The sequence below is a fragment of the Nannobrachium achirus genome (assembly GCF_963921795.1).
Source record: "Nannobrachium achirus genome assembly, chromosome: 24".
Classification (NCBI taxonomy): Eukaryota; Metazoa; Chordata; class Actinopteri; order Myctophiformes; family Myctophidae; genus Nannobrachium; species Nannobrachium achirus.
Genome location: NC_137831.1, coordinates 23,856,838 through 23,882,363, shown reverse-complemented (window position 1 = coordinate 23,882,363; position 25,526 = coordinate 23,856,838). Strand labels below are relative to the sequence as shown.

Genomic DNA, 25,526 nt, shown 5'->3' with positions numbered 1-25,526 from the left:
TTCCAATGTGGAGAAGAGGCATGTAAATCTCACGGTAGAAAAATCTTGACTGAAGCAGAAGTGTAAGTCTTCTTATTTATGATGAGCATTACAGTACATGCAGGGTGCACATTATTAAACCTATCTATGAACCTATGTATTCTAGTTGATCTGTCAAGCTGTTTCGCAGTCAGGTAATGGAGCTCTTGTAGACTTGCCAGGGGAAATGGCAGACCCTACAGAGTGGAACAATTGCGTGTTCCCGCAGGTATAATGAGTAACCTGATTGTCAGCTTTCTTTATTGTCGAGTTACTTCCATGGCCTGGATCCAGTTTCTAACTGAGGTCTCTTTGGCCTGGAGGAGCATAATGTTAGGCTGCTGTTTTCTATTGGGAGGTGAGGCCAGTCCAAGGCAAACTGAGTTTGCGTCTTGGTTGTATTATTAACTGATGAAGAGCTTTTTTTTAGCCATGAATATAACAGTGGACTTTGGAGGGAAGAAATTGCACTTAAATTGGTTCTCACTGTGACTGGGTGTACTCTTACTGTACACAAAATCTGGGAGTGAACATTTTAGGCTAATTCTGAAAGTCTTAAAAAGTGACCCGTAAGGGTTTAGAGTTTATAGATAGAGTATCTGTGTCCAACATCGTAGAGTTAAAGTTGCATAAGAAAGGGGACTTTGACATTTCCGTTTGTGTGTGTTACTTCCGTTTCCAGTGCTATTTGGAATATGTTTTCATGCTAACATGAGGACAAAGAGAGGAGTGTCTTTCATGTGTCCTGGCTTGAACGAAACAAAGCTGCCAGGGTTTTAAATAGGCACAGACCAATTCACACATCTGGTATCTCCTCGATGCTTACTTATTAGCTTCAGCATTGATTTGTAGATCGTCCTGATAATTCTTTAAAGGACGGTTGGGTCTGGCCCCAAGGGGGGTGGGGGTGTGTGTGTGTGCATTGATAGTGGGTTCCCATTGCCCCTTTGAGTGGCTGTCTTCCTAAACATTCCACAGCTATGATGTCACAGACTGTCTGAGAGAGAGGCATACCTATTGTCTGGCCTTCGTCAGCATGTTGTGAAAGAGAAGTGTGGAGATTACTAATAATAATAGCATTATTATGGTTATTAACACAACAGTGAAGATGCTAATTTACAACACAGAACGTCATGTAACTGTCCCTTGGCACTATTAAGAACGAGCACCCTCTTTAGAAAAGCACTAAATTAGAGGAGAAGGAATGAATGAATGACCTAGTGAGACAAGTCTGAACTGGTTCGTCCAAACATACTGTTCCAGTGATGGTGAAGGTGCGGCTGGGGAATCCCGCCTGCTTTTAGCCAGACTAAGGTGTGCATTATGTTAAGAGTGTAAGCGTGCGCGCCACACAGCCCACGCTCACGTGGTCGCAACTTGCATGCTCATCGCGATTAAGTGTGTAGCTATGCACATTAAGACATGTAAATTATATTCATTCAGGGCATGCAAGTCTTAGTTCGACAGACCTGCCTGTGTTTCCCAAACTCCCAGCCCCCACCAATTCAAATTCACCACAGCATAACTGTGGGATTGTGGTTTTATGTTGCACAAGGCAAACTACCCGAGACTGAACGAACACAACATTTATTTGCGGATTTATTAAACTAACAAAACACAAATATAGCCACTAAACATCATGTATTCTTCAGCCTTAAAGTTGAAATAAAACACGTAATGTTATTTTAACAGTCCCAAACTCTCATCCACAGGGACCCATATGCTGCTGGTTTTCCGTCCTACCAGGAAAAATCACTTTCATTGCTTCTCAATGGCTGCTGGTGTCCTTGTCATTCTAGATGTCAGCGGCTAGTTAGACCTGGAACGGCTGTTGAATGCTGGCAAGATAGAAAACCAGCAATGCTAGAGGTCCTGGTAGGATAGAAACCAGAAGTATGCCATATATCAGTACTATGTTAATATACCAGCTCAGTGGCCTTGTGGTTGGAGTGTCCACGCTGAGATTGGTAGGTCAGAGTTCAATCTCTGGCTGAGTCACACCAAAGACTATAAAAACTGTTATCCAAAGCCCTCTGCACTCGTCATCAAGGGTTGGATTGGAGGTAAATTCCTGTGACAAAGTGGTGACCTTTCAAGGGGCTTGTACAGTAGATAAATCAGACTTTATCAGTACTTGTTATAGTTAGGCTCCTGATCTAGGGGCCACATGGTCCGGGAACCATTGGTACAAGACTACTGCTAGAGGTCCTGGTACGATAGAAAATCTGTAGTATCTACTAGAGATCCTGATACGAAACAAAACCAGCAGTACGAGGGGTTCTGGTAGTATAGAAAACCAGCAGTACCAGAAGTCCTGGTAGAATAGAACACCAGCAATACTAGTTATCTTTAATGGATAAGAGCAGTACCAGGGCTCTCCAAGAACCACGATTATTTCCACTGTTTTAAATAACTAGAGGTTTACGCACAATCCGCCCGTTTTATAGTAAAATATTATGATGTTGCGTGAAACTTGACCAATCATGGAGATTGGCCCATTTATAGTCTGGTTGGCTGAAATGTCATCTGAAGCTCACCAATTAATCCACCAATCCTCAAGACCTTCGGACATATGCCCGTTTATGCCCATCTGATTGGCTACGCAGATAGACGGACCCTCTTGTGCCCCTTATATATGCCTCGATATTATGGAGTCACCCTTTTCCCCTCTATGGTCCATAGCCCGTGATTGGCTGTTTCTGCCTGTCAGCACCTGGTACAGTGAAACGAGTCCTGGATTATATCTCCCTTCAGCTGCGCTACACTATTTCTGGTTATACATGTCAGTGCGTGGTGGGCTGAGCAAGAACATTGTTAAAAATAAAAGCTTATATTTTAGTCACGATGGAAGAAGTGGTGTTTACTGGCCTTCCCTATACTTCCTTGTTTTTTTATTGTAATTTTCTTTTACCACGGGCTGCAGTTGAAACACACGCACACACACACACCTATACACCAAGCGCTTGAGGTTTAATCCCTGACCTTCATTCTTATCGCTCTCTCTTCTCCAGACATTGAGGCAGAGTCCCTGAGGCCAGACAGACAGCGTGACCATGGTGGAGCCTGCTGACAGGCCCTCTGTCGCCGGCCACAGGCTGGGGGCCCCCGAGAGCTTTGGGGTGTCCACCCTGGAGCCCGGCCTGCAGCCCCCCGCCCAGCCCCCCGGGCGACCGGTGTCCGTCAGGGTTCAAATGCTGGATGATACCCAGGAAGTCTTCCAGATAACGGTAAGGGTTTATATGTGTTTATGAGTAGTTTATGCTAGACCCCCATATTGTACCCCTGTGTTTATTCTAGACCCCCATATTGTACTCCTGTGTTACTGGCCGATACCGACAATAAGCCACCCCCAACTTACTTGTATGCTGGTACTCTATTTTTATATTCACGTTTTAAGGAAATTGAGTTGAGTTCTATTGGACTTCAAAGAGGTATTTTGTGCACATCCATTAGTCGTTGGTGCAAGACAAAATAAGTAATGAAGGCCATATTGTAACTTGAAACGTTGTGTACCTGTTGGCTGTTGTTCTTGTTTGTTATTGAAAAGTGAACTTTTTTCGGAGCTACGCTGTTTGTGGACACCTCTTCTCTAGAGTTGTAATGGAATCATGGCATGCTCAGTGTAGTAGAGACCAGCTCAGGAGAGAGATGATGGCAAACTCCCCCAGTAGTACTGTTTGTTCTGAGAGAGATGGTGCTTTCCAACATCTCGGGCAGCCATCCAGAATTTATACAACTGTTGTTACATCTGCACCTTCAATCAATCAATCCCTTTTCAAATATAAATTGTGTGAACAATATTTAATGTTTAATTACAATATTCCCACACTATGTGGTCACACATACAGTAGTTGCAATAGCCCTTGAATCTCAGGGATCCATTCAAGCTATTGATGCATACTACACAATACATACAGTATAATAAATATATCAACATGTACATCTCTATATCTGTGTGTGGTGGGGGAGAAATGAACCGTGTGTGTGTGTGTGTGTGTGTGTGTGTGTGTGTGTGTGTGTGTGTGTGTGTGTGTGTGTGCGTGCGCGTGCGTGTGCGTGCGCGTGTGCGTGTGTGTCTGTGCGACTGCGACAGCAACACACCATTTCAACCTGGCGGTATTGTAATGTGCAGATGCGGTGAGGGGAAGGACACCCAAATATTTACTTTTTCACCTCAAGGGCTTTGCCTCTCAGGAGACGCACAGGATGTGGGAGCGTGGCTGTCTTCCTGTCTGGGAACGTCACACCCAGTCAGAGAAACTTTGTAACCAGAGGGAATGTTAATAAGGAGGAGTCTGCAAACTCTGCATTCATTACTTTCTGTCTGTGTCTGTCTCTCTGCATGTCTATCTGCATGTCTGTCTGTCTGTCATGATTGTCCCTCTGTAGCTGTCTCTCTCCTTCACCTCTTCTGTTTTGACCCACTTGCCGTTTGTATTTTTTCCCCTTATTAGACATAGACACCATTTACTCCGACATTTAATGAGAGGGTGTGTGCGAGTATATACACACACACATGTTTGCCTTCAAGCGCTTGCACACACGTGGGTGTGTTTTTATAAGATTTAGTGTGTGTTTGTGTATGAGCGCACATTTTTCCCAGCATCTACATGACTTCCTGTCGCCGTTCACCCCAGTAAAACCCCAGTGACATGGTGTGTACTGTCTAGAACAGTGATTCTCTGGCTTTTTAATTTCAAAGACCCGCCAGTTTGCTATGGATTATGATCAGCCACGGACCCCCAGCCATTTGATACCATTTTATCTCTGGGATCCCAAACTACATAGTAAAATCCTAGAGGACGTATAAAATGTGTACAGGCCCACAAGTATCCAACATTTTCGTTCCATTTGTACTCTTTCAGAGTAACAGACGAGACCCCTAAAGGATCTATTTTTTCCCCCTTTGGAACCCCCTCAAGGACCCCTGGGCATCACAAGATCCCGTGTTGAGAACATGAGGTCTGGTACAGTTGTAAAACACACTGGCTGTTTGGTTTTTCTAGAGCGTCAAACTTCAAAATGATATACTGTTTACAGACCAAACGTAGCTATTCAGCGCATCTCTAGGCCTATCTCTATATCTACCTTTCCTCTGAACTTCCTATAAAGCTTATTAGCTTAATCATTCTTTTGTCGACTGTCACCTAAAAAGGTCACATTGATAATATATCGTTGTTGTCATTCGATGAAGTATGAATGAATGAATGTTAGCTTCATATTTAGGCAGCGACTTCAGACTTGAATACCTCAGGTTAAAGGACCATACCCGTGGTCTGGCATGTTGAACCCATTGACTATAACTCACGGTGTACTTGACGTTACTGCTGAACATTTTCCAAAGCATTCTGTGGTTTGTGGATTTTTGTTGAAGCCACTGGAATCCATTCATTTGATAATATTAAAATCTACTTGCGGGAACTTCAATCTTGCATGAGATAGGTAATGTGGTGAACTTTGTTGCATGGCTATCTTTTGTCAAAGTTACATTTTAATCTCATTTCAATCTTAATGGAAATAAGATTGTTTTACAAACTAAATAAAATGTACATGACTTATAAGCTATGCAATTACTGTATGTTTGACCGACATAGACTAGTGTAACTTTAGACTTTAATAACTTGAATAATATGTAAACAAACACAAAGTTTAAAAAGTTATTGCGTTATTAATGGGAAGATGGTCTGATACACTGCCGAAGCGGTGAATAAACAATTCAATATTGACACTGGTACGGTCATGTTTTAACTACTTAACGGCAAAATCTTCCAAAATCTCAATGCGTCTCTTATTTCCAGAAATCCTCACCTATAATGACATGCCCAAAATAGGGATTCCAAAGAGAAACCATGCCATTGTGAATTATTTTCCCTTCTTATTGTTCAAATATACAATGAAAAGCTGTATATTTAAGCCGTATCTACTGTATAATGTATGTTTCAATTATACTGTCCACTGAAATATCTACCATATTAGAGAATTTGATATATTGCCGTGCCCTAATTTGGTCAGGCATCAGGTTGATACAAAAATACATTTGGGTTCAGGCTCAGTAAGTGCTGTCATGTGTTTGAAACACCAAACGCTGTATTGTACAGTGAAATGTGGAGTGATTATAATGTGAAATTCAAGACGGCAGACAGTGTGTGCCAGTGGGGCTAGCAGTAATTGGCAGTGGTAAAAATACCAAGGCTGTATGTGGCACTAGTCAGTGGGTGGACAATTTGACATTTGACCAATGTTATAATAATAATAATGAATTGCATTTTTATAGCGCTTTTCTAAGCAAGTTGCGAACTCAAAGCGCTTACAATGGTCCATTCATTCATACATTGGGAGGTGAAGCGGCGAACAGTCAACGCCAGCGTCCTCACTTCCCACATTCACACACCAATGGTGGCAACTGACAAGCTAACACCATTGGAGGCAACGCAGGGTTCAGTGTCTTGCCCAAGAACACTTCGACATGTAGACAGGAGTAGCTGGGATGTGAACCGCCGACCCACGGATCATTGGCCACCCCACTCTACTTCCTGAGCCACAGCCGCCCCTAATGTTGTATTTGGTACTAGGCAGTGGTTCGCTGACTGTGTGGACAGTTTGACAGCTGTGTGTGTGTGTGTGTGTGTGTGTGTGTGTGTGTGTGTGTGCGCGCGTGTGCATGTGCGCGGACTGAAAATCTTAAAATGCTATTCCCTATCATTACACACACATCCAGACTGGCCTATCTACAGAGGTCATCTCTTAGAGTTAATCAGCAGACAGAGCCTGTGACTTGAATCTATAAGGACAGACGTCACAAACGTACAACGCCTACACCACCAAGTATATCTGCACCAAAATGTCTAGAAATCTGCGAATTAAAAAGTCCACGTAGATTTAAATTCACTGCTGATAGTACTAAAATATTAGCCTAATCATTTGCAGGTTGTAGCTTTTCAACCAGGAGCCTATTAACCAGTAATAATCTCCTAAATCCAATGTTTGAGGTCACACCTTACAGAGAAACCCTTCCCTGCCTTACAGATCCAAAATGAAACAGACTCCTGTCAGACAATAGACGTGTTGTCCAACGCCACTTCCCCTTTTCTAACTAAGCGCTAGACAGGTTTATAGGAACAGGTGTGGTTTGTGCACGCAGCGTGACTTCGGGTGCAGTTCCTACGGTACATACATGCACAGTGTGATGTCAGGTGAAGTTTGCCCACCTCATGACTATTACAATTATTTGAGACAATCATAATCGTTTCCATGTTTAAAAATGTTCATACATTTTCAAGTATAAAGAAATAGCAGACCAAAAATCTAAGTTGTAAATAGCTTTTTCTGCTATTTTAATGTCAGTAATGTCTTTGTATATTCAACTTATTTGTCATATCTGCCCTGTGCATGTTTTTATTTTACGAAGCTTAAAAGGAAAAATTATGTTTTTATTCATATGTTCAATGCCAAAAACACATTAATGGTAAATTTCCTCTTGTGGGTTTTTATGAATGTGCACTGGCGTGCTTGTCGACGGTCTCCCTCCACACCCACGTGTGTCCATGGCTGGACCAAATCATCAGACCCCTATCGCCTCCTCCTCCGTTAGACCTTGAATCTGTCATCTCACCTATTTGTTACATAAATCACAATTGTGGAAGACTAATATCCCTTCATAATACCAGTAAGACTGTCAAATCGGAGATAAGCGACCGTCAGGTCGCATGTTGGTCGCATGTCTGCAAAAAGCAACCTCATGGTGGTGCTAGAAAAGGGGGCATGTGAGAAATCGGGGCCGGAGTTTGTGGTTTGCCAGCCAAGGAGTGTGTGTGCAAAGATTGGCATGGATAGGGGCAACGGTGCCGGAGATAAGAGTAGGGCCAAAAGTGTGACGTGATGTGACGGACAGACGGAGGGACTGACAGAGGGACTGACTGACAGCCGGTGGAGGTTTGTTTTCATAGTATCTGAGTTCATGAAGGTGCACTAAATGTCTATGGCAATTTTTTTTTAATGTTAGTTGAGACTAAAGTATTGGCTGGAGAGACAGACAAACCAACCCACTGACAGACAGACAGGCTAAAAACATCACTTTATTCTCTGCAAATGTATTTCACAAAATACAGAGGTTAGGGCTTAACCCCTTAAACCTATTGACTGGAGTCCACCAGGGCTCTATGTTAGGTTTGCTACTTTTTTCCCTCTACACCAGATCTCTTCGCAGAAAATAGCGGATACAGTCTCACAACATGTTGCATGTTGAGAGCTTGTAAATCGTCTATTGTTTACCAGATGTTCGATTAGGGGAATGTTGAAATGGTTAATTAATCAATTACATGACGACCAGATGTTGACATGAATTCCATATGAATAGGCCGGGCTAACGTTGAGCTCCCTGTGATTTCCTGGAAAGCGGAAGATTCCTCTTAGCATCTTTCCACAACTCTCCCGTGACAGATAAATCACGTCGGCTGAGCACATACTTAACACGTATATCTCCTCTCTCTCTCTCTCTCTCAGCGTCCGTCTTAGTGAGTTTGTTTGACCCTAATCCCCTTCACAGACCATCCTGCGATGTATACGGTTATGTCTTTCCTCTAGAGATTGACTGCGATGTTTGTGGCTGGACGTGGAAAGCCTTGGAGAACACTGGATGACAGCAGGCAGGGTGGGGGGCGCTTATAGAACTCTGTGTGTATGTGGGGGGGGGGGGGGGGGTGGGTAAGGCTGTTACGATTATGACATTTTACATGACGATTAATTGTCACTCAAATAATTGCAATTAACGATTTAATTGTGTTTTCGTCGTTGACAATTACATTTCTGTTTGGCTTTTTGGTTTTTAAGTCTACATACTGTAGATATGACACATAACCTAATATATACAAAGAAATTACTGACATATTTGACGATTATGTAATAATTGTGACAGCCCTATGGGTGGGTGGTGAATGGAGCTGTGTACATGATAGAGTGATAGGATCACTGCGCAGGGTTTACCATTCAGTCTGACAGAAATCCCAGTCAGTTGCTCCGCAGTTCATCGTGCAGTGGTCCCGAGTGGACATAAAGCCTTTGATAAATGACGCCCACATGCTAACTCCTCAGGCTGGGGAAGAGTTGACATTTGGATGGATGAGCCTCTGTGTTGTTATGCTCTTTGGGGGCGACATGATACATGTGTAAAGAGACGAAATGAAAAGGAATGAAGGGCCTGGATGGTCATAATCGCACACTCGGCACACCACAACGGCGCTCTCGGCATTGTGGGTCCGTGCACATTATGAGTATTCCCATGAATTATTACACTGGACGCAATCGTTGTACCAGCGTGCCGGTCGGCGGGAGTCTGATTGTTTTTCCTACAGCGCCAGTGACGCAAGACGCAGCTATTAACCACAATCTGTCGCTTCCTCATTTGCCCAGCTGTTGGGTGACATTACCTATCGGCGCCAATAATAATATGATTGGCAATCATACAGTATAGTATATTGCTTCCCCATGGACTCGTGCAATTTGACATTTAGGGAAAGTGGGAAACTGGAATTGCGCTGTAGTGTAGCCTAAAAGAAAAGCAGTGAAATATGTATTAATTAGTAACAGAACAACAAATGTACTTGGGATGTACTGCAACTCCAAATGAACTCCTGATGGTGTTGAAATGAGATGCCAGATTTTGTTCAAAGACTTTGTTCAAAAGATTTTGTTCAAAGATTTTGTTCAAAGCTGGACAAAAGCAAAGTCTGTATTGCGGTATATTGTATATTGAAACAGTTTTTTTTGCCCTCTTATTAGGTTTATCCATACTATAATTAGGGATAGCAGTCAGTCAGTCAGTCAGTCAGTCAGTAGGTCAGTCACAAAATGCATTATCTATTCACTCGCTTCAGCGACTGATCTCAAATTTAACATGGCATTGGCCATTAGCATTATACACACGGTGACAGAGCCCGAATTTCATTTTTCCCAAATTCTAGCTATTTATTAGCGTTTCTTCACTCTACACTCTAGGCTCTACAGCCTGTTGTCAGGGGTTCCTCCAGGCCATGGGAGCTGTAGCCCCATGGCCCACACACACCTCTCTCTCAGTTAGGAATGTTGCTGTCTGTCTCTCTCTCTCTCTCTCTCTCTCTCTCTCTCTCTCTCTCTCTCTCTCTCTCTCTCTCTTTCTCTCTCTCTCTCTCTCTCTGCATGGGTCACGCATGCAACGGGTGATGCGTGTCTCATCTTCCAACGGGTATAGAAAAATTATGTGGAGCAAATACATCCTTATACTTCTATTCACCTAATTTTGCTGTTAAATTATTTGTATTCATCATAAATATACACTCCTCCATGGGCTGCTCCTTACATTATGATGCTCCCACATATTCTCACGCACGCACCATGCAGTTACAGTTACTTTCCCCATAACCCACACTCTGCACATATTTTGCAGCACATATATTCGAACGGGTAAGGTCTAGTTACATATTACTACTTAAAACCTATTGTGACACCTCTGCCGCACCAACATTATACTTCACATACATGCACTGTATGATCATTTGACACTTGAAATATTTGAATCGTGATCTGCAAAAAGTTCACACTTATTGTACTGCTATCATGCAGATATGAAATTATCACTACTGCTAGTAGTGAGAGGAGGTGAGCAACAATGAGAGCTGAGTGTAAGAACGTAAAGGAATCTTCAGTTGAGACTGGGATCTTTTATCAGAGTTGTTGTACAACAACAGTCACTGTGAGATGACTGCTCTGGCTCCGCTGGTGCACGTAATGAGTGGAAAGAATGAACAACCTGGCATGACCCCCAAGACAGAACAAAACCTAAGACAAAGCCCCTAAAACCATTAATTAACCTTAATGCCATTAACCCTAATGCCATTGAATACTCTGAGTTTGATATGCATTTTCTCCGTCCCCATTTGATTTTTTTATATCTGACTTTGAGACTCCAATCTATACAGTAAAATCCCCTACGGGTCCTTTTGGTTATTTAGCATATTTCTTTCTCAGCATAGATAGACAAAATATCAAGCCACATTAAGAAGATAATTTAACACCTTGACATTTTGATCTGGCACACGCTCTCATTTTGAAGGTGGAGATTTCTAATGTTCCGAGTTGGACAATGACAATGGACAATTATTCCTGTTATTTTTCTCTGAAGCCAGCTGACGTTCTGCAAGTGCATTTGGGATATTCTTCTGGTGAAGTTTTTGTTGTTAACAGTGATTGTGCTGTGGTGCGGTAATTTCAGACTGCATTCTGGCACTGAAGTCGGAGGGGGAAAGACTGGGAGTGTTTTAAGTTTGAGGGATGATCAGTTGCTGTGTTGTGTGTTATGTACTGTAGGGAGGCAGGGTTTCTGTCTGTTTATATTCAGTATTTTGGAACTTCTGACTGAACTGGAGTGAAGTTTAAAGTCGGTAAAGACTATTTCAGACTGAGGTTGAGAGAGCCTTGTGATCTCTGTTGCTTTATGGCCTGGCTTGGCATCTTCTCTTCTCTTCTCTTCTCTTCTCTTCTCTTCTCTTCTCTTCTCTTCTCTTCTCTTCTCTCAGACACAGTAGCTTTGGCAGCTCCCATTCATCATTGTCCATAGAGACCTGTTATGTGTGTGTGCCTCTGTGTGTGAGAGAGCGAGAGTGAGAGAGACCCTCCTATTCCCTGGACTATAGAACCCATTAAAACGCATAAATAGTGTTTATACGAGCCTCACTGGGGCTACATTACAGTATATTATGGGAATTGTGTGTGTGTGTGTGTGTGTGTGTGTGTGTGTGTGTGTGTGTGTGTGTGTGTGTGTGTGTGTGTGTGTGTGTGTGTGTGTGTGTGTGTGTGTGTGTGTGTGTGTGTGTGTGTGTGTGTGTGTGTGTGTGTGTGTGTGTGTGTGTGTGTGTGTGCTTTCTATTCGCCACAACCTCTAAAGTAAACGACCAATGCACAACAACACTATCAAAATGAACACTGAATTAGATTACACTATAATTGCCCTCTGACAACAGTGGAAAAGAAACGAAAATAACAAACTATTTGCGAAGTACTGACTAGTGCTGAGAGATTAAAGGAGTAGTTCACACAAAAGACTTATTTTCAGCGTTGAATTCATTCCTAAACCAGGAATCTGATGACCGGCTTTTAGAGTCGAATGTATTTCGGTTCGGGTCTGTCTAAACTACAATATGACGTCATTCAGAGGTTCAGGGGGGTACTGTCATTTATTTGGCTGTTCGGTGCTGCCTAGATTTTGTGACTCCCCGAACTGAACCGAAATAAATTCGGCTCTAAAAGTGGAGTATGCAATCGTCCCTTACTAGTAGTCTTTATACCGAATAATACTAATTATTGGCTTAGGAATGCAACAGAAACAAAGAGATCACCATCATGAAGGCTTTCATTGGGGTGTGTAATTGTTAGAAAAGAAGTCATTTTCTCAGTATATTTCTCTCAAGTACTCCTTTAACCAAGATTTATACATTTTCTTTTCTTTTGTTTTATGAAATATAATTGACCAACATTTGCTTTGTTCAAATCTCCGAAGTTCTGTCAGTTATTGACTGCCTGGGAGTTGAGAGACCTGAGTGGACGAGCGGTTCAGTGTGTCTTGGTCAGTATGTGAGGTAATTGGTCCTACAATGACCACCACGGTCCCTCTGTGGTCAGCTCATCAGACATGGCTGTCACATGGAACGTCAACCACCGCTCCAGTGTTTTCTCCCATAAGCACGCGCATGCACACACACACACACACACACACACACACACACACACACACACACGCGCACACGCACACGCACACACACGCACACGCACGCAGTACGCACACATAAAATGCACACATGCACATTTACACACATTATTTGTGGACATACACCTGCATAAAACTCCAGAGAAACACACACACACACACACACGCACGCACGCACGCACGCACGCACGCACGCACGCACGCACACACGCACACACACACACACACGCAGGGCCAGGGTGTTGTGTAATGGTGACTGTATTGCCTTGCACTGCATCATTCCTGTGGTTGAAGAAGCTGACTGCAGGCCAATGCACCGCTTTACTGTAGACGACGATCTGAGCTCCCTGCCACTATCATACTGTGTGTGTGTGTGTGTGTGTGTGTGTGTGTGTGTGTGTGTGTGTGTGTGTGTGTGTGTGTGTGTGTGTGTGTGTGTGTGTGTGTGTGTGTGTGTGTGTGTGGTAATGCACTGTTCATGTTTTCATTTGTGTGTGCATTGACCACTTGTTGCAGCATCTACGTTCAAAGATGGACCGCGTTATAGTTTTAAATACTTCAATATACACTTGGAAAGTGACCAGCTCCCCCGGCCATCTATACTAGGCCCCCTCCTTTTTTCGTCTTATTGTGAGCTTGTAGATCTGTTTTCTTTCTTTTGCAGAAAGTTCGCCCCAGAATGGGGATGCTAGAGTTCAAGTGGTGAAACTGGAACTACCAAAGAATGATTCCCAGAAAAACAGAGAGGCTGTACCAGAGAGAGAAAGAGATTTATTAGTGTATCACAGTTCTCTCTGAATGAGGTAGCAGTTAGAGACAGTAGGATAGCTGATATATTATTAGAGCAGGGGTCTTCAACAGTAGCCTAGCACAGCCAGACAGACAATCCACCCATGTTAAAACAAGGTGGGGATGTATACTGCAGTTAGTTAGCTGCATTAGTATACAGTCTGGCCAAGCCAGGCTACTTCAACAGGGGGTCTGGGACCCCTATGGGGTCCTCAGAGTCACTACAGGGGGTCCTCCAAATCTTTTGTGTGATAGACTTTTTTCTCCTTTTTTATATTAACCACTTGATACTCTAGTGTCCATTATTTTCGAGAACTTTAGGCAAAAGGGTTAGTGTGAGGTGTTTTTTTGCAAATAGTTTTGGTGTAGAGGGGTCAAAGAGCAGACCAAGTACAGAGTAAAAGGTCAACTTTATTAAGTATGGATGGTTCAAGTGGTTAAATATCTGAAAACACAAATTGACATGAATCCAAAATACACTGATGATTGTGCCGTCAAACAATTAAACTATATGGAATCTTTGAAAGGGTATCCCTGCTTAATCTCTCTCTCAACTAAGGGGTACCCGGCCTTAAAACGTTGAAGACCCCTGTATTAGAGTGTAGGGAGTTTAAATGTCTTTCTTCTCCTCTCCCCTGCTCTCCCTGTCTCTCTCTCTCCTCTCCCCTTCTCTCCCGTGTTGGCTGTGGGCCAGACTGTTGCTGTGGAGTTGAGGCTCCCCGTCAAGCTCTGTGGTCTCTGGCTGTGTTCGCCTCTGTGATAAACTAGCGTACGACTGACAGCAAGAAGAAAAATAGTTCTGTTTGGAACTTTTTCTCCCTCCCTACTCCTCCATCATGTGTCTCTCTCTCAATCTCTCTCCCTCTTACGTGCGTAGGCTACATTATATTAGACACTCTCCTTTTCCCCTGGTTTCTGTTGCTCTTACTATCTCACTCTTTTCGAGAGACAGCCGCTGATACGAACGACCTACGGCCTGGTCGCGACCTAGGCCACGACCTGGAGGTCGTAGGTCCCGGTTCTGGAGGTCGTAGTTCGCGGTACATACTTGTTAGGTCGCGGCCGGTCTAGTTTCGCGACCCCCGGCCGTGGTTGCGCGATCGGGCCGTTGTTCAGCGACCTGGGAAGTCCGCGGTCGTATTTAAAAGGTCTTTTTGCAGAATATTCTAGAGCAGCAGCGCTATTCAACCTTTTGAAGCTTGTGATTGGCTGAACCGGAGGTAGGAAGCGCTCCATTGTAGTCACTTGGACCGCGCGAGGTGCACCAAAACCTATCCTTAACCCTAACCCCAACTCTAACTCTAACCCTAACCTTAACCCTAACCCCAACTCTAACCCTAACCCTAACCCTAACCCTAACCCTAACCCTAACCTGCCGACACTGAGTAGCTAACCTGCCGACGCTGTTGAAAACGAGCGCTCCTTCCCTTAGCAAGCGTAGAGTTTCTAAACTCGCGTCCCTTCCCTTAGCAAGCGTAGAGTTTCGATCGCGGCGCTCCTTCCCTTAGCAAGCGTAGAGTTTCTAAACTCGCGTCCCTTCCCTTAGCAAGCGTAGAGTTTCGATCGCGGACTTCCCAGGTCGCTGAATTACGACCGAGATCGCGCAAAACCTCCAGAACCGGGACCTACGACCTCCAAGTCGTGGCCTAAGTCGCGACCAGGCCGTAGGTCGTTTGTATCAGCGGCTCTTGCTGCTCTTTTCTGCCTCTACTCACTGTCTTTCTGTTTCTCTTTCTCTCTTTCACAATCTCCCTTGCGCTCTGTCTAATCTTTCTTTTCTTTTTTTTTCTCCCAACTCCCCGTCAAGTGATTTTGTCACACTCAACTCGAGTTGGGACTTGGGGAGTCGACCATTTTGTGTCACTTGAAAGTTGGATCAGTGTTTTAATTTATTACAGTTGAGAGATTGTTTTCAATTTCAAATGGATGTGAGTGTGATGAAACCCCGCGACGCAGAATTCCTCTATCGGAAGAACTATATGAGCCTCTGTCCTTAGTACAGACAGAGGCAGTACAGACAGGTAGTACAGACTCTGTACTGCGGACAGCCAGACATGCATCAATTTAAAGCTTTTAACGCAAATTCTGAACTGTCACAAAAGATATGCGGAAAAGACATCTGTTGATGTGTGTTTGGTACAACTATGTTGTATGCTCAAGACGTCATGCAAATAAAATTAACTTGATATTATAAATTAAAATTACCGTAATCTCCTGTTCTGCAGCCGTGAATGCTCATCAGAGAAACAACTGATTAAACTAAAAGACTACTTAATCATACCACCCAAATGCACCTCGATGGTCATTCGTATTTCTCTTAAATAAATTTGAAATTGCAATATTGATTGGAATATTGGAAATACTCCAGAAAAGTAAAAAGAAATATCAATATAATACTTAACCCATTCAGAACGGGTACACATTATTGTGTATCATTATTTTATGCTTTAACTATTGAAAAATAGCAGATATACAAGCTCACAGTGCGGCACCGAGTGCCGCGCTGCGAGCTTGTAGATCTGCTATTTTTGAAAAATCGTGAAAATTAGAATTTTGACACGATTCTATAAGTGTCTTTTGAATCCTTCTAAGATTTTTTGAAAACCCTATGTTTCTATGTCAGCAAGCAATCTGGCTAGCCATCGTCAAAGAAAAGGTCCTTTTCACTTAACTGGAGCTCAGTTAGTCTGTTCTTGAGAGACTACCATGTCAGTGGTTCTCAAACCTTTTCATGTGAAGGACCCCCAAAATGATATGTATTTGGCCACGGACCCCCATCTCAAAATATCTAGTTCCAGGGACCACCCATAAGCAAAATTTTAGTTACAAACGTTCGCTTTGAAAAATACATAATATTCAAAGATTTGCACACATTTTCACAACTTTTTTTCAAAAATATCAGATCTACAAGCTTGCAGCTGTGAGCTTGTATATCTGCTATTTTTCACTGGTTAAAGCATTCAATAATTCTAGGCCTAAATATTAAGTACACTACTTAAGTACATGTACTTATAGTTGCTTTCCACCACTGCTGTTGCGTGAGTTTGCTTTCTACCAGCCTTGCTCGCATGCACATTAGTTGAGGAATGTTGACTGTGGCTCAACTGGTAAATAAGAAGAGGAACGAGGTACAGTGTGCAAAATCCATGCGTGCATGTGTGCTTGTGCATGTACAAGTGAGTACCATCGTTCCAGTGCTCACTGCACATATTTTCATGACAGGCTTAATCCCATTATATTGGGTTTGTTTCCGCCCCACTCTGTGTGCACATAAATAAGCCAGTTTTAGACAAGCACTTGCATGCAGGGGTGTCGCACCAAAATTCTGGGCCCTGGGTACAAGGATTCACTGCGGGCCCCCCATGAATGTTCTTCATAGGGGGAGGGGGTTTAACCCATTTAGACTGGTAACGCATTATTTTGTGCTTTAACTATTGAAAAATAGCAGATATGCAAGCTAACAGGGCGGCACCGAGTGCCGTGCTGCGAGCTTGAAAAATGTGTGCAAGTCTTCTAAGGTCTTTTGAAAAACCTATGTTTCTATGTCAGTGGTGCTCAAACCTTTTCATGTGAAGGACCCCCAAAATGATATGTATTTGGCCTTGGACCCCCATCTCAAAATATTTAGTTCCAGGGACCCCCCGAAGCAAAATCTTTGTTACAAATGTTCGCTTAAAAATACATATATTCAAAGGTTTGCACACATTTTCACAACTTTTCAAAAATAGCAGATCTACAAGCTCGCAGCACCACCTTGGGCCCTAGTAAATCAGTCCCACTTTCCCCACACTTGTGACGCCCCTGCGTGCCGTGCATGTGGCGCGCTGAAGGACGGATGACATGTACAGTATTTACAGGGTGATAGTTTACTGTGAGGTTGAGTCAGGGTTGAGCCAAGGCTCCAGGTCTGTTGCCTGCAGACAGTGAAGATCTGTGAATGACAAACTGGCTTTTTAAAAGCCCCCGTTTTGGCACAGCCACCAAAGAGTAACTTACTTTTCCCTCCTTGATGGAAAAAAAAGTTAAGCATGAACTTAGAAATTTGTTTTTAATTTATTTATTTTTGTTTTTGTTTTTGTTTTTTGCACATCAAGTTTAAAGGACATTCTTTTTTTACAACATTATTTTAGATTGTAATTAGTGAATAGAAAAGTTGAGCTTTAAATTGTTTTCATTTACTGCTTTCTATCGTTTTAGCGATTTTAATGATTTGTGTGTATGGCCACGCGCGTGCACTACATGTGCGTAAACGGTCTTTGCTGTCTTGTCTGGAGGTTAAGCCGTTTAACCCTAATCCCAAGCAGACAACATGATTGGTTGATGTTCAGGCAGGAGTGAAGGCCTACTACTACTGTCATTTATTTATCCATCTCCCTCGTTCCTTGTTGGGACACTTCTCCACCCACTCATGTCTGCCGGATCTGAAATGTATTAAGAAGTAGTTCACGCAACTTCCCAGATCTCATGTCGACACACTCTTGAATCATATTTTCCTCTGTGTGTCTCCTGTCTGCTTGGCACATGGACTGCTCTGGGAATTGGAGCAGATTGACACATGTTGAGCATGTGCGTGCTAAACTCCCCTCCAGTGACTGATCTCCAAACCTTTCTGATGAATATCCACACTTTCTCTTGTCCTGTTGTTGTGGTGTTTCTCTGAATTTGTGGAGTCTTGGAATGTTGCTAGTTTGCTATACTATGGCTGTACTGGGCAGCTCCCAGTGGCTAACTGTAGAAGACCGGTTGTACTAAGCAGCTCCCCAGTGGCTAAAAGTAGAATACCGGGTACTGTGGTTATTCTGATTCCAGGGGAATAAGTGTTAACTGTTGGGTGAAGCAGGGTGTTGATGTTGACGTGTATCAGCCCCCGCCACTATTATTGGATGAATAAATATAAAATCGAATTTATGTCCAAGCACGTTATTATTGCTCACTCTCTCTCTACCAGTGCACATTTAGTTGTATATATATATCAGCAAGTTTCATACACAGAGAATCTCAGAGTGCTTTACAGAAAATGAACTACTGTATCAATAAACACACATGCACGTTCATTCTCTCTCGCGCGCGCGCGCGCACACACACACACACACACACACACACACACACACACACACACACACACACACACACACACACACACATTGAGATTCAGAGGGGTTGAGTCTTGGATCTGTTTGTTCCCACGCTCTTATCTCTCACAGGGTGTATCTCTCTCTCCCTTTTGTCTGTCTGTCTCTCTTTCTTTAGCCTTTTTCTCTCTGTCTCTCAACATTTCTCTTTACACTTCATCCTACCAGAGATATAATCACTGATAACAATAGTAATGCTCAATATGCTGTTAACGAAGTAAGTAAGCACTCACAACAATAGAGAGGCGTGCATGCATGCAGGGATGATGTTATTAACCTCTTGGGGGCGGTAATTGATACCAAGGCTCCCCAGTTGTTTGTGTTGTTGTTGTCGTGAGACGGCGACGCGATGAAAGCCATTCATAGTGGAATGAATGTCAGCTCCATGCTTTCATGTTCTCTCCTTCCAGCCGTTCTTTGTCTCTCTCCTTCTCCGCCATGCTGGGTTTCTCTCAGCAGCAGTCTGTCCCATCCAGCGGTGGAAAGTAACCGAGTACATTTCGTCGTAGTCGGGTGGAAACCTTGTATGTCCAAAACCGTACTTTTTGCATTTATCATTTTACAAGCGGTTTAGAACAGTCAAAATAGCCGGTCTACAAGCACACAACGCCTCGCGTTGTGAGACGTTGTGTTGCTTGTAGATCTGCTATTTTCACTAGTTTTGTGCGACAGTCTTGTATGATGAAGCAGGGCTTCACTATTGTAAATTACAAATGTGAAACTTGGAGATACGAGGTTTCTGCCTGACAGTGACGATTTAATTAAAATAAGTGTTGTACTTACAACAAGTACAATAAGTAAGTACTTTCTACTTTAGTGGAGTATTTTCAATACTTTTACCTCTACTCCACTACATCTCAGAGGCAGATATTGTACTTTCACTCCAATACAATTATTTGAAAACGTTAGTTACTTGGTAGATTTCAATTATTAATGCAAAACACACATTAACCTCTTCAGCCCTATTTGTCTAATCTACAAGCTCACAACGCACTGTGAGCATGTAGGTCTGCAATTTTCAACGGATTTTTATACATTTGAAAATGCTTTTCAACTGATTTTTATACATTTGAAAATGCGTGAAATGGGACATTCTGCATACTGGGTACTTTAGGTACATTTTGATGCCAATACTTTTGTACTTAAAATCTTAATTCCTGACTTTTAATTGTAAGTATTCCTACATTGCAGTATTGTCACTTACACTTGAGTAAAAACAACACTGAGTACTTTTTCCACCACTGGGTCCATCTGGACTCTGTCTGGTTGCACGCACGCATGCACGCACGCACGCACGCACACACATTCTGTTTTCCTGACCCAGCCAAGACCAAAGGTGTGATGGGTGAAACAGACACTTGGGGGTCTGGAAGATTAGAGTCAGGGGTGCGTGTGTGTGTTTCTACTTCTTAATGGAAATCAGTTAAAGTCCTCCCTCCCAAGTATGCCAGTATGCAAGAATGTGTGTGTGTGTGTGTGTGTGTGTGTGTGTGTGTGTGTGTGTGTGTGTGTGTGTGTGTGTGTGTGTGTGTGTGTGTGTGTGTGTGTGTGTGTGTGTGTGTGTGTGTGTGTGTGTGTGTGTGTGTGTGTGGGGCACAGGCCAGGGCCTGCAGTTTGTTTCCATTGACCTTTGACCCTAGGGAGGTAGGGTTGGAGGGATACAGGCCACTATAATCTATGGGTTTTCATTCGACACTCACCTTGACGGATGAGATCAGTCAAAGAACAGAGGAGGAGGAGGGGGGGGGGGAGAGACCAAAAGAAGATGCCCAAAGATAATCTAGAGAGAAAGTGAACACACACACACACACACACACACACACACACACACACACACACACAGAGCTTACAGCATTTTTCTACACAAACATACAGATCTACCACTTTTGAACACACAGTAAACCACATCCTTAACCACTTAAGCCAGCCACCACAGCTTCTATGCATGCACGTGCAAAACGTTTGTTTTTCTAAAAAAAAAAAAAAAAAAAGGATTTTCCATTGTATTAGGTGCTTTGGCAATGTTCATGGACATTTTCAACTTGGGCTCCCTTTTCACTAGTTTGGTCCAATATGGAAATCAATCAGCATCACTCAGAACTTCATTACTTGCTTCGGTGGTTAGAGAAGAGATAAATGAGTATAGCATGGGCTGTCTCCGATTTAAATACTGTAGTTCTATCCGTTTGGGTCACATATTTTCTGAAAGTTCGTGTCAGAGAAGAATTTTTAAATGAATAAACGGATTAGGTGTGCCATGTTGATCCAATGACAAGTAACCAGTACCGTTTTATCAAAATACGCCTCCAGCAGGTCACATTCCCATCTAGAATATCAGCTTTGCCCGTGGTCTATCTGTCTTTCATTGCTTGTGCGGATTCCTGTTCTCCATTCCCAGGGACGTGCTGGGCCCCTGATTCAGCCCGGGAAAAGGAGTTGGAGAGGCCCTCATTGTGCGCTATAGAGAGAGATCTCTCTCTATAGCGCTGCTGCTACTCAAAGATTTGCCATGGCAAGCGTCAAGCCAGTGGGCCAATTACCTGAGTTATATTTCGTCGTTGTCAGGTGGAAACCTTGTACGTCCAAAACCGTTTGTTTTGTATTTATCATTTTAAAAATGATTTAAACTAGTGAAAACAGCCGATCTACAAGCACACAACGCCTCGCACCGCGAGGCGTTGTGTGCTTGTAGATCTGCTGTTTTCACTACTTTTGTGCGACGGCCTTGTATGATGAAGCAGGGCTTTGCTTTGCGAAAAAATGTATACATTTGAAACTTGGAGATACGAGGTTTCTGCCCGACAGTGACGATTTACTTTGTTGGCCGCCCAGCCCCCAAAATAGAACGAAGGCCGACATTTTATTTTTATTCTTTTCCTAATGGCCGGCCTGGACCGGCCGGGAATGAACCGGCCGTTCGGGAGTTGTCCCGCTTTTCCCAATGGCCAGCACGTCCCTGCTTCCTTCATGTGTGTGCTGGATGTTATTGTGATCTCCTTCGTGACTCCCTTTAGCCTGGAGGTTAGGCTTTTGTTGGAATGTGAGACTAGATCTGGAGACTCCAGCCCAGCCCAGCTGACTGGCTGACTGACAGTCGGGAGAGAAAGCTCAGCGCCAGCAGGCAGGCATTTAATTCTCTTTGAAAGGGGTGGAGTAGGTGGTGGAGACAGACCTGAGAGGAATGGTTGGTTGGGTGAAAGTGGACACTGCCTTTAACCACAGGGGCTCACAGGGGTATGTGGAAGTAGAAGAGTGATCTGGTTTGGGGCGCGCTGGCAGGTGACCTGCGGATAGCGCAAAGAAGACATCGTTGCATCGTCTCCACCGGTTCGATTTCAGCTGTGGTTCTTGTCCATCTCGGCCCTCAGTTTCATGTCTCTCTGCCGTCCTGTCTTAAGTGAAGCAAGAATTGCAGCACATACTGTAACGATATTAACTACTTAACCAGTTAACCACTTAACTACAAAAATGTTCTAAATTCTCTTGAAAATCTACAAGCTCACGAGTCACAAAATGTTGCAGTGTGACACATGGAAAAAAAAAGAAAAATGTTTCAGGGTGACTGCAAGACACTAGCCATCTAATTTATGAGAGGGTATGGGTGTGTCTGAGTCTGTCTGTCTGTCTGTCTCTCTCTCTCTCCCCCCCCCTCCCCCCTGAGCTTAACTTGCAAAACGATGGACTGATCAGCACCAGACTTTGTATGCACACTGCACTGCAAGTAGTAGACCACAGAAGTAACTTTAGTCATCCTTTTCTCATAAAGTTACATTTTATATCGCAATAGGGCTTTGATCTGAAATAATGCCCACATTTGGAGTCATACATGTCATAGACTAGTGGTTCCCAAACATTTTAGCTCGAGACCCAAAAGAGAAATCAGACGTTTTCCCGGGACCCGAACAAGTGAAAATAGCAAATCTACAAGCTCACAACGTGTTGCTTTGCACCGCGTTGCGAACTTGCAGATCTGCTATTTTCAGCGAGTTTGAAACCGATCAGTTGTATGGTTTTGGAGATGCACAATGGACATATAAATTCACATGCAGAGATTTGCATGTGCATGTACAGTAGCCTACTACAAGTGGTACAATTAGTACCATTAATGGAAGTTGATGAATGAAGTGATAGTGATTTGAACTGAAAGGACCTCAGCATGGCCTTTTGAGCGTGCACACTCACGCACATACGCAAGCTGACGCGCGCACACCAATCTCATGGGCTCTAGTCATGACATGGATGTGGAAGTGGTGTCTGTGTGATAAGCTGTGGTGTAATTCTCTGTCCCCTCATTCACTGAACCATCTATTCTATTTATGATGTTGTTAAAATAAAATAAAACTGTATTTCAGTGGTTCTGAAATACCGCGGACCCCCATCTGAACATATTTTGTAGGGACCCCCAGCCCCCCATACAAGATTTCTGTCGTTCTCAAGAATATTTTGAAAATAGGAAATCTACAAGCCCGCAATGTGTTGCGCGGCGTGGGCTTTTTGATCGTCTTATTTTCAAATAGCCCATTTGCTGTATATAGGGTTAGTCATTTTGATGCTAACACATTTTGCTGGGGACCCCTTGGTACCCTCCTGAGAACCCCTGTCATACTGTATGTGACCTCAACGAAGGCCACCGTTTCCTGTGGTGAGACTGTTGCCAAGGTCAGAACGGAGGGGGGTCGTGGGGTCCTGAGAAAAGGTCACACCACCACGCTGTTAGCTACGCTCAACTTAGCATTTCGTTCTTGTCTGGTGGAAACCTTGTATGTCCAAAACCGTTCGTTTTGTATTTATCATTTTAAAAATGATTCAAAATTGTGAAAATAGCTGATCTACAAGCACACAACGCCTCGCATCGCAGGGCTTTACTTTATGGAAAAACGTACAAATTTGAAACTTGGAGATACAAGGTTTCTGCCCGACAGTGACAATTTGTTCCACATATGGAAGCCTACGAAGCAGCGCGGTTTGAGGCTTAAAATGAGCTTCTTCATATTCTTTATATTATCTTCATATAACCATTATTTAACCAGTAAAAATACATTGAGAGAAAGGCTCTTTTGCAAGTATGCACTGGCACTTGCAAAGAGGCAGGAATGTTGCACATGTTCCAAGCTTATAATTGACAAAACAAGACACAACTCAACATAGACATACTGACTACCAAACACCACTCATTTGGGAGTCCCTGAGAGTTAAAATCCTAATAAAAAACATAACAATTGAATTGACCAAATAAATGCAGTAAAACCGAGTAAATAAAATAAAACCATGAAAGAACACATACAATGTGTAAAGCATCTCCATTACCAGCCTTTTAAATACCCAGAGTGAAATCACAATGTGCAGTTTGACTTTGGTTTTGGTCTTTATTTTGGGATTCTCTTTCGCTACTTTTAGAAGTGCTTGGAGGGTAATTTAAGAGGGTTCTGGGACAAGTGGTCTAAATGAGCCTTTGTGTTTTATTATTCAGTACAGTGGAGAGAGAAGGGATTATATGTGACACAGATCATGAACTGGATTTGAACCCAGGATAAGATTCGGTCTGTGCCTGCGATGAGGTATGCAGGCTAAATGGTCGACTCACCGGGATGCCTCGAGACAGGGGTTATTAATTCTGGAGTTTATTCAGCTGTATCCATTCTGTAGACCCGTGGCTCTCGAAGTGGGGTCCGGGGACGCCCAGGATTACTCGAGAGGGGGTCCCTAACTAAATGATTGCTTCCATTTGCATAGTGCACGTGCATGTGCACTAGGGCATTCACCGAATATTTGAATAGTCGAATATTCGAATATCAAAGTCACTATTCTACGTGGTTCACCGAAGTTGAATATTCGCTTTTTTATTTTATTTTTTTATTGTTTTCTCTTTAAAAAATATATAGTTTATAAAGCTTGGCTAGATAAAAAGCCATAAGAATGAGTTGTCAATGCCCCTGGTGGATGAATTTGTTAATGCTCTATACCAGGGGTTCTCAAAGCTTTTTAGGCCGTGACCTCCAAAATAAACATATTTGAACTGGGGAACCCCACCCTGACAAGCACTTGGAATTGCAGGTATTACATTTAATGTGACTCTGTTCCGCAGGTAAATATTGTGAAAATAGCAGATCTACATGCTCAGCATGTAGATCGGCTATTTTCACAATGTTCGCCTCTTGCTTACTTAATATTTGACAGTTTGGCCTGTCCTGTCGAATATTCGACTATTCGAATACTTTGAGGTCGAATAATTCGAATACTAAAAATCACTATTCGTGAATGCCCTAATGTGCACTGTATATTGGAGTACAGACCGTGGCCTAATGCATAGCAAACCGGGGGTCCTTGAAATGAAAGGTGGACCCTCTAGATTAGGTGGTAAAGTCACAGATCACGGATCAGGCGCAACAAGAGGAGACTAGAGCTCTCATAAGATGCTGCTACGTGACCTGCTCAGCCAGGTGTGTTCCTTTTTAAACAATATTTTATTGCTTCCACTCCGCCTGCAGTGCAGGCATTGTTATTATATAGACAGTGCTATTGACTTTACGTTACATACTGTATAGTGTGTGTTTGGATACACAGTAGCAAAGCACACTGGCCAATACAAACCAATATACATATCCTATATGTCACTTGTTCCCAAACACTGGGTACATTTTTGGTTTACTACATTTTGTTTTAATTATTATTTCAAAACATTAAAAAAAAAAACATTCCCCAAAAAGTGAACTGTTTTCACAATAGTTTCACTAATAGTCCCGGGCAAACCTCAAACTTTGGGCCACAGGCTAAAAGGTTTGGGAACCACTGCTATATGTTGTAGACTCGCTTCTTGGGACATGTCACTTGTCAAACAAAGACACGAGGAG

At 43.1% G+C, this 25,526-nt stretch overlaps 1 protein-coding gene across 1 annotated transcript in view; it reads left to right on the top strand.

The window, feature by feature from the left end:
• Positions 1-25,526, top strand: part of LOC308280541 (FERM, ARHGEF and pleckstrin domain-containing protein 1-like) — an 81,491-nt gene that overhangs the window by 3,322 nt on the left and 52,643 nt on the right. Inside the window, exon 2 of the mRNA XM_080720861.1 lies at positions 3,030-3,245. Coding sequence (XP_080576987.1) covers positions 3,072-3,245 — 174 coding nt within the window. The 5' untranslated portion in view covers positions 3,030-3,071. The remainder of the gene's footprint in view (positions 1-3,029; positions 3,246-25,526) is intronic.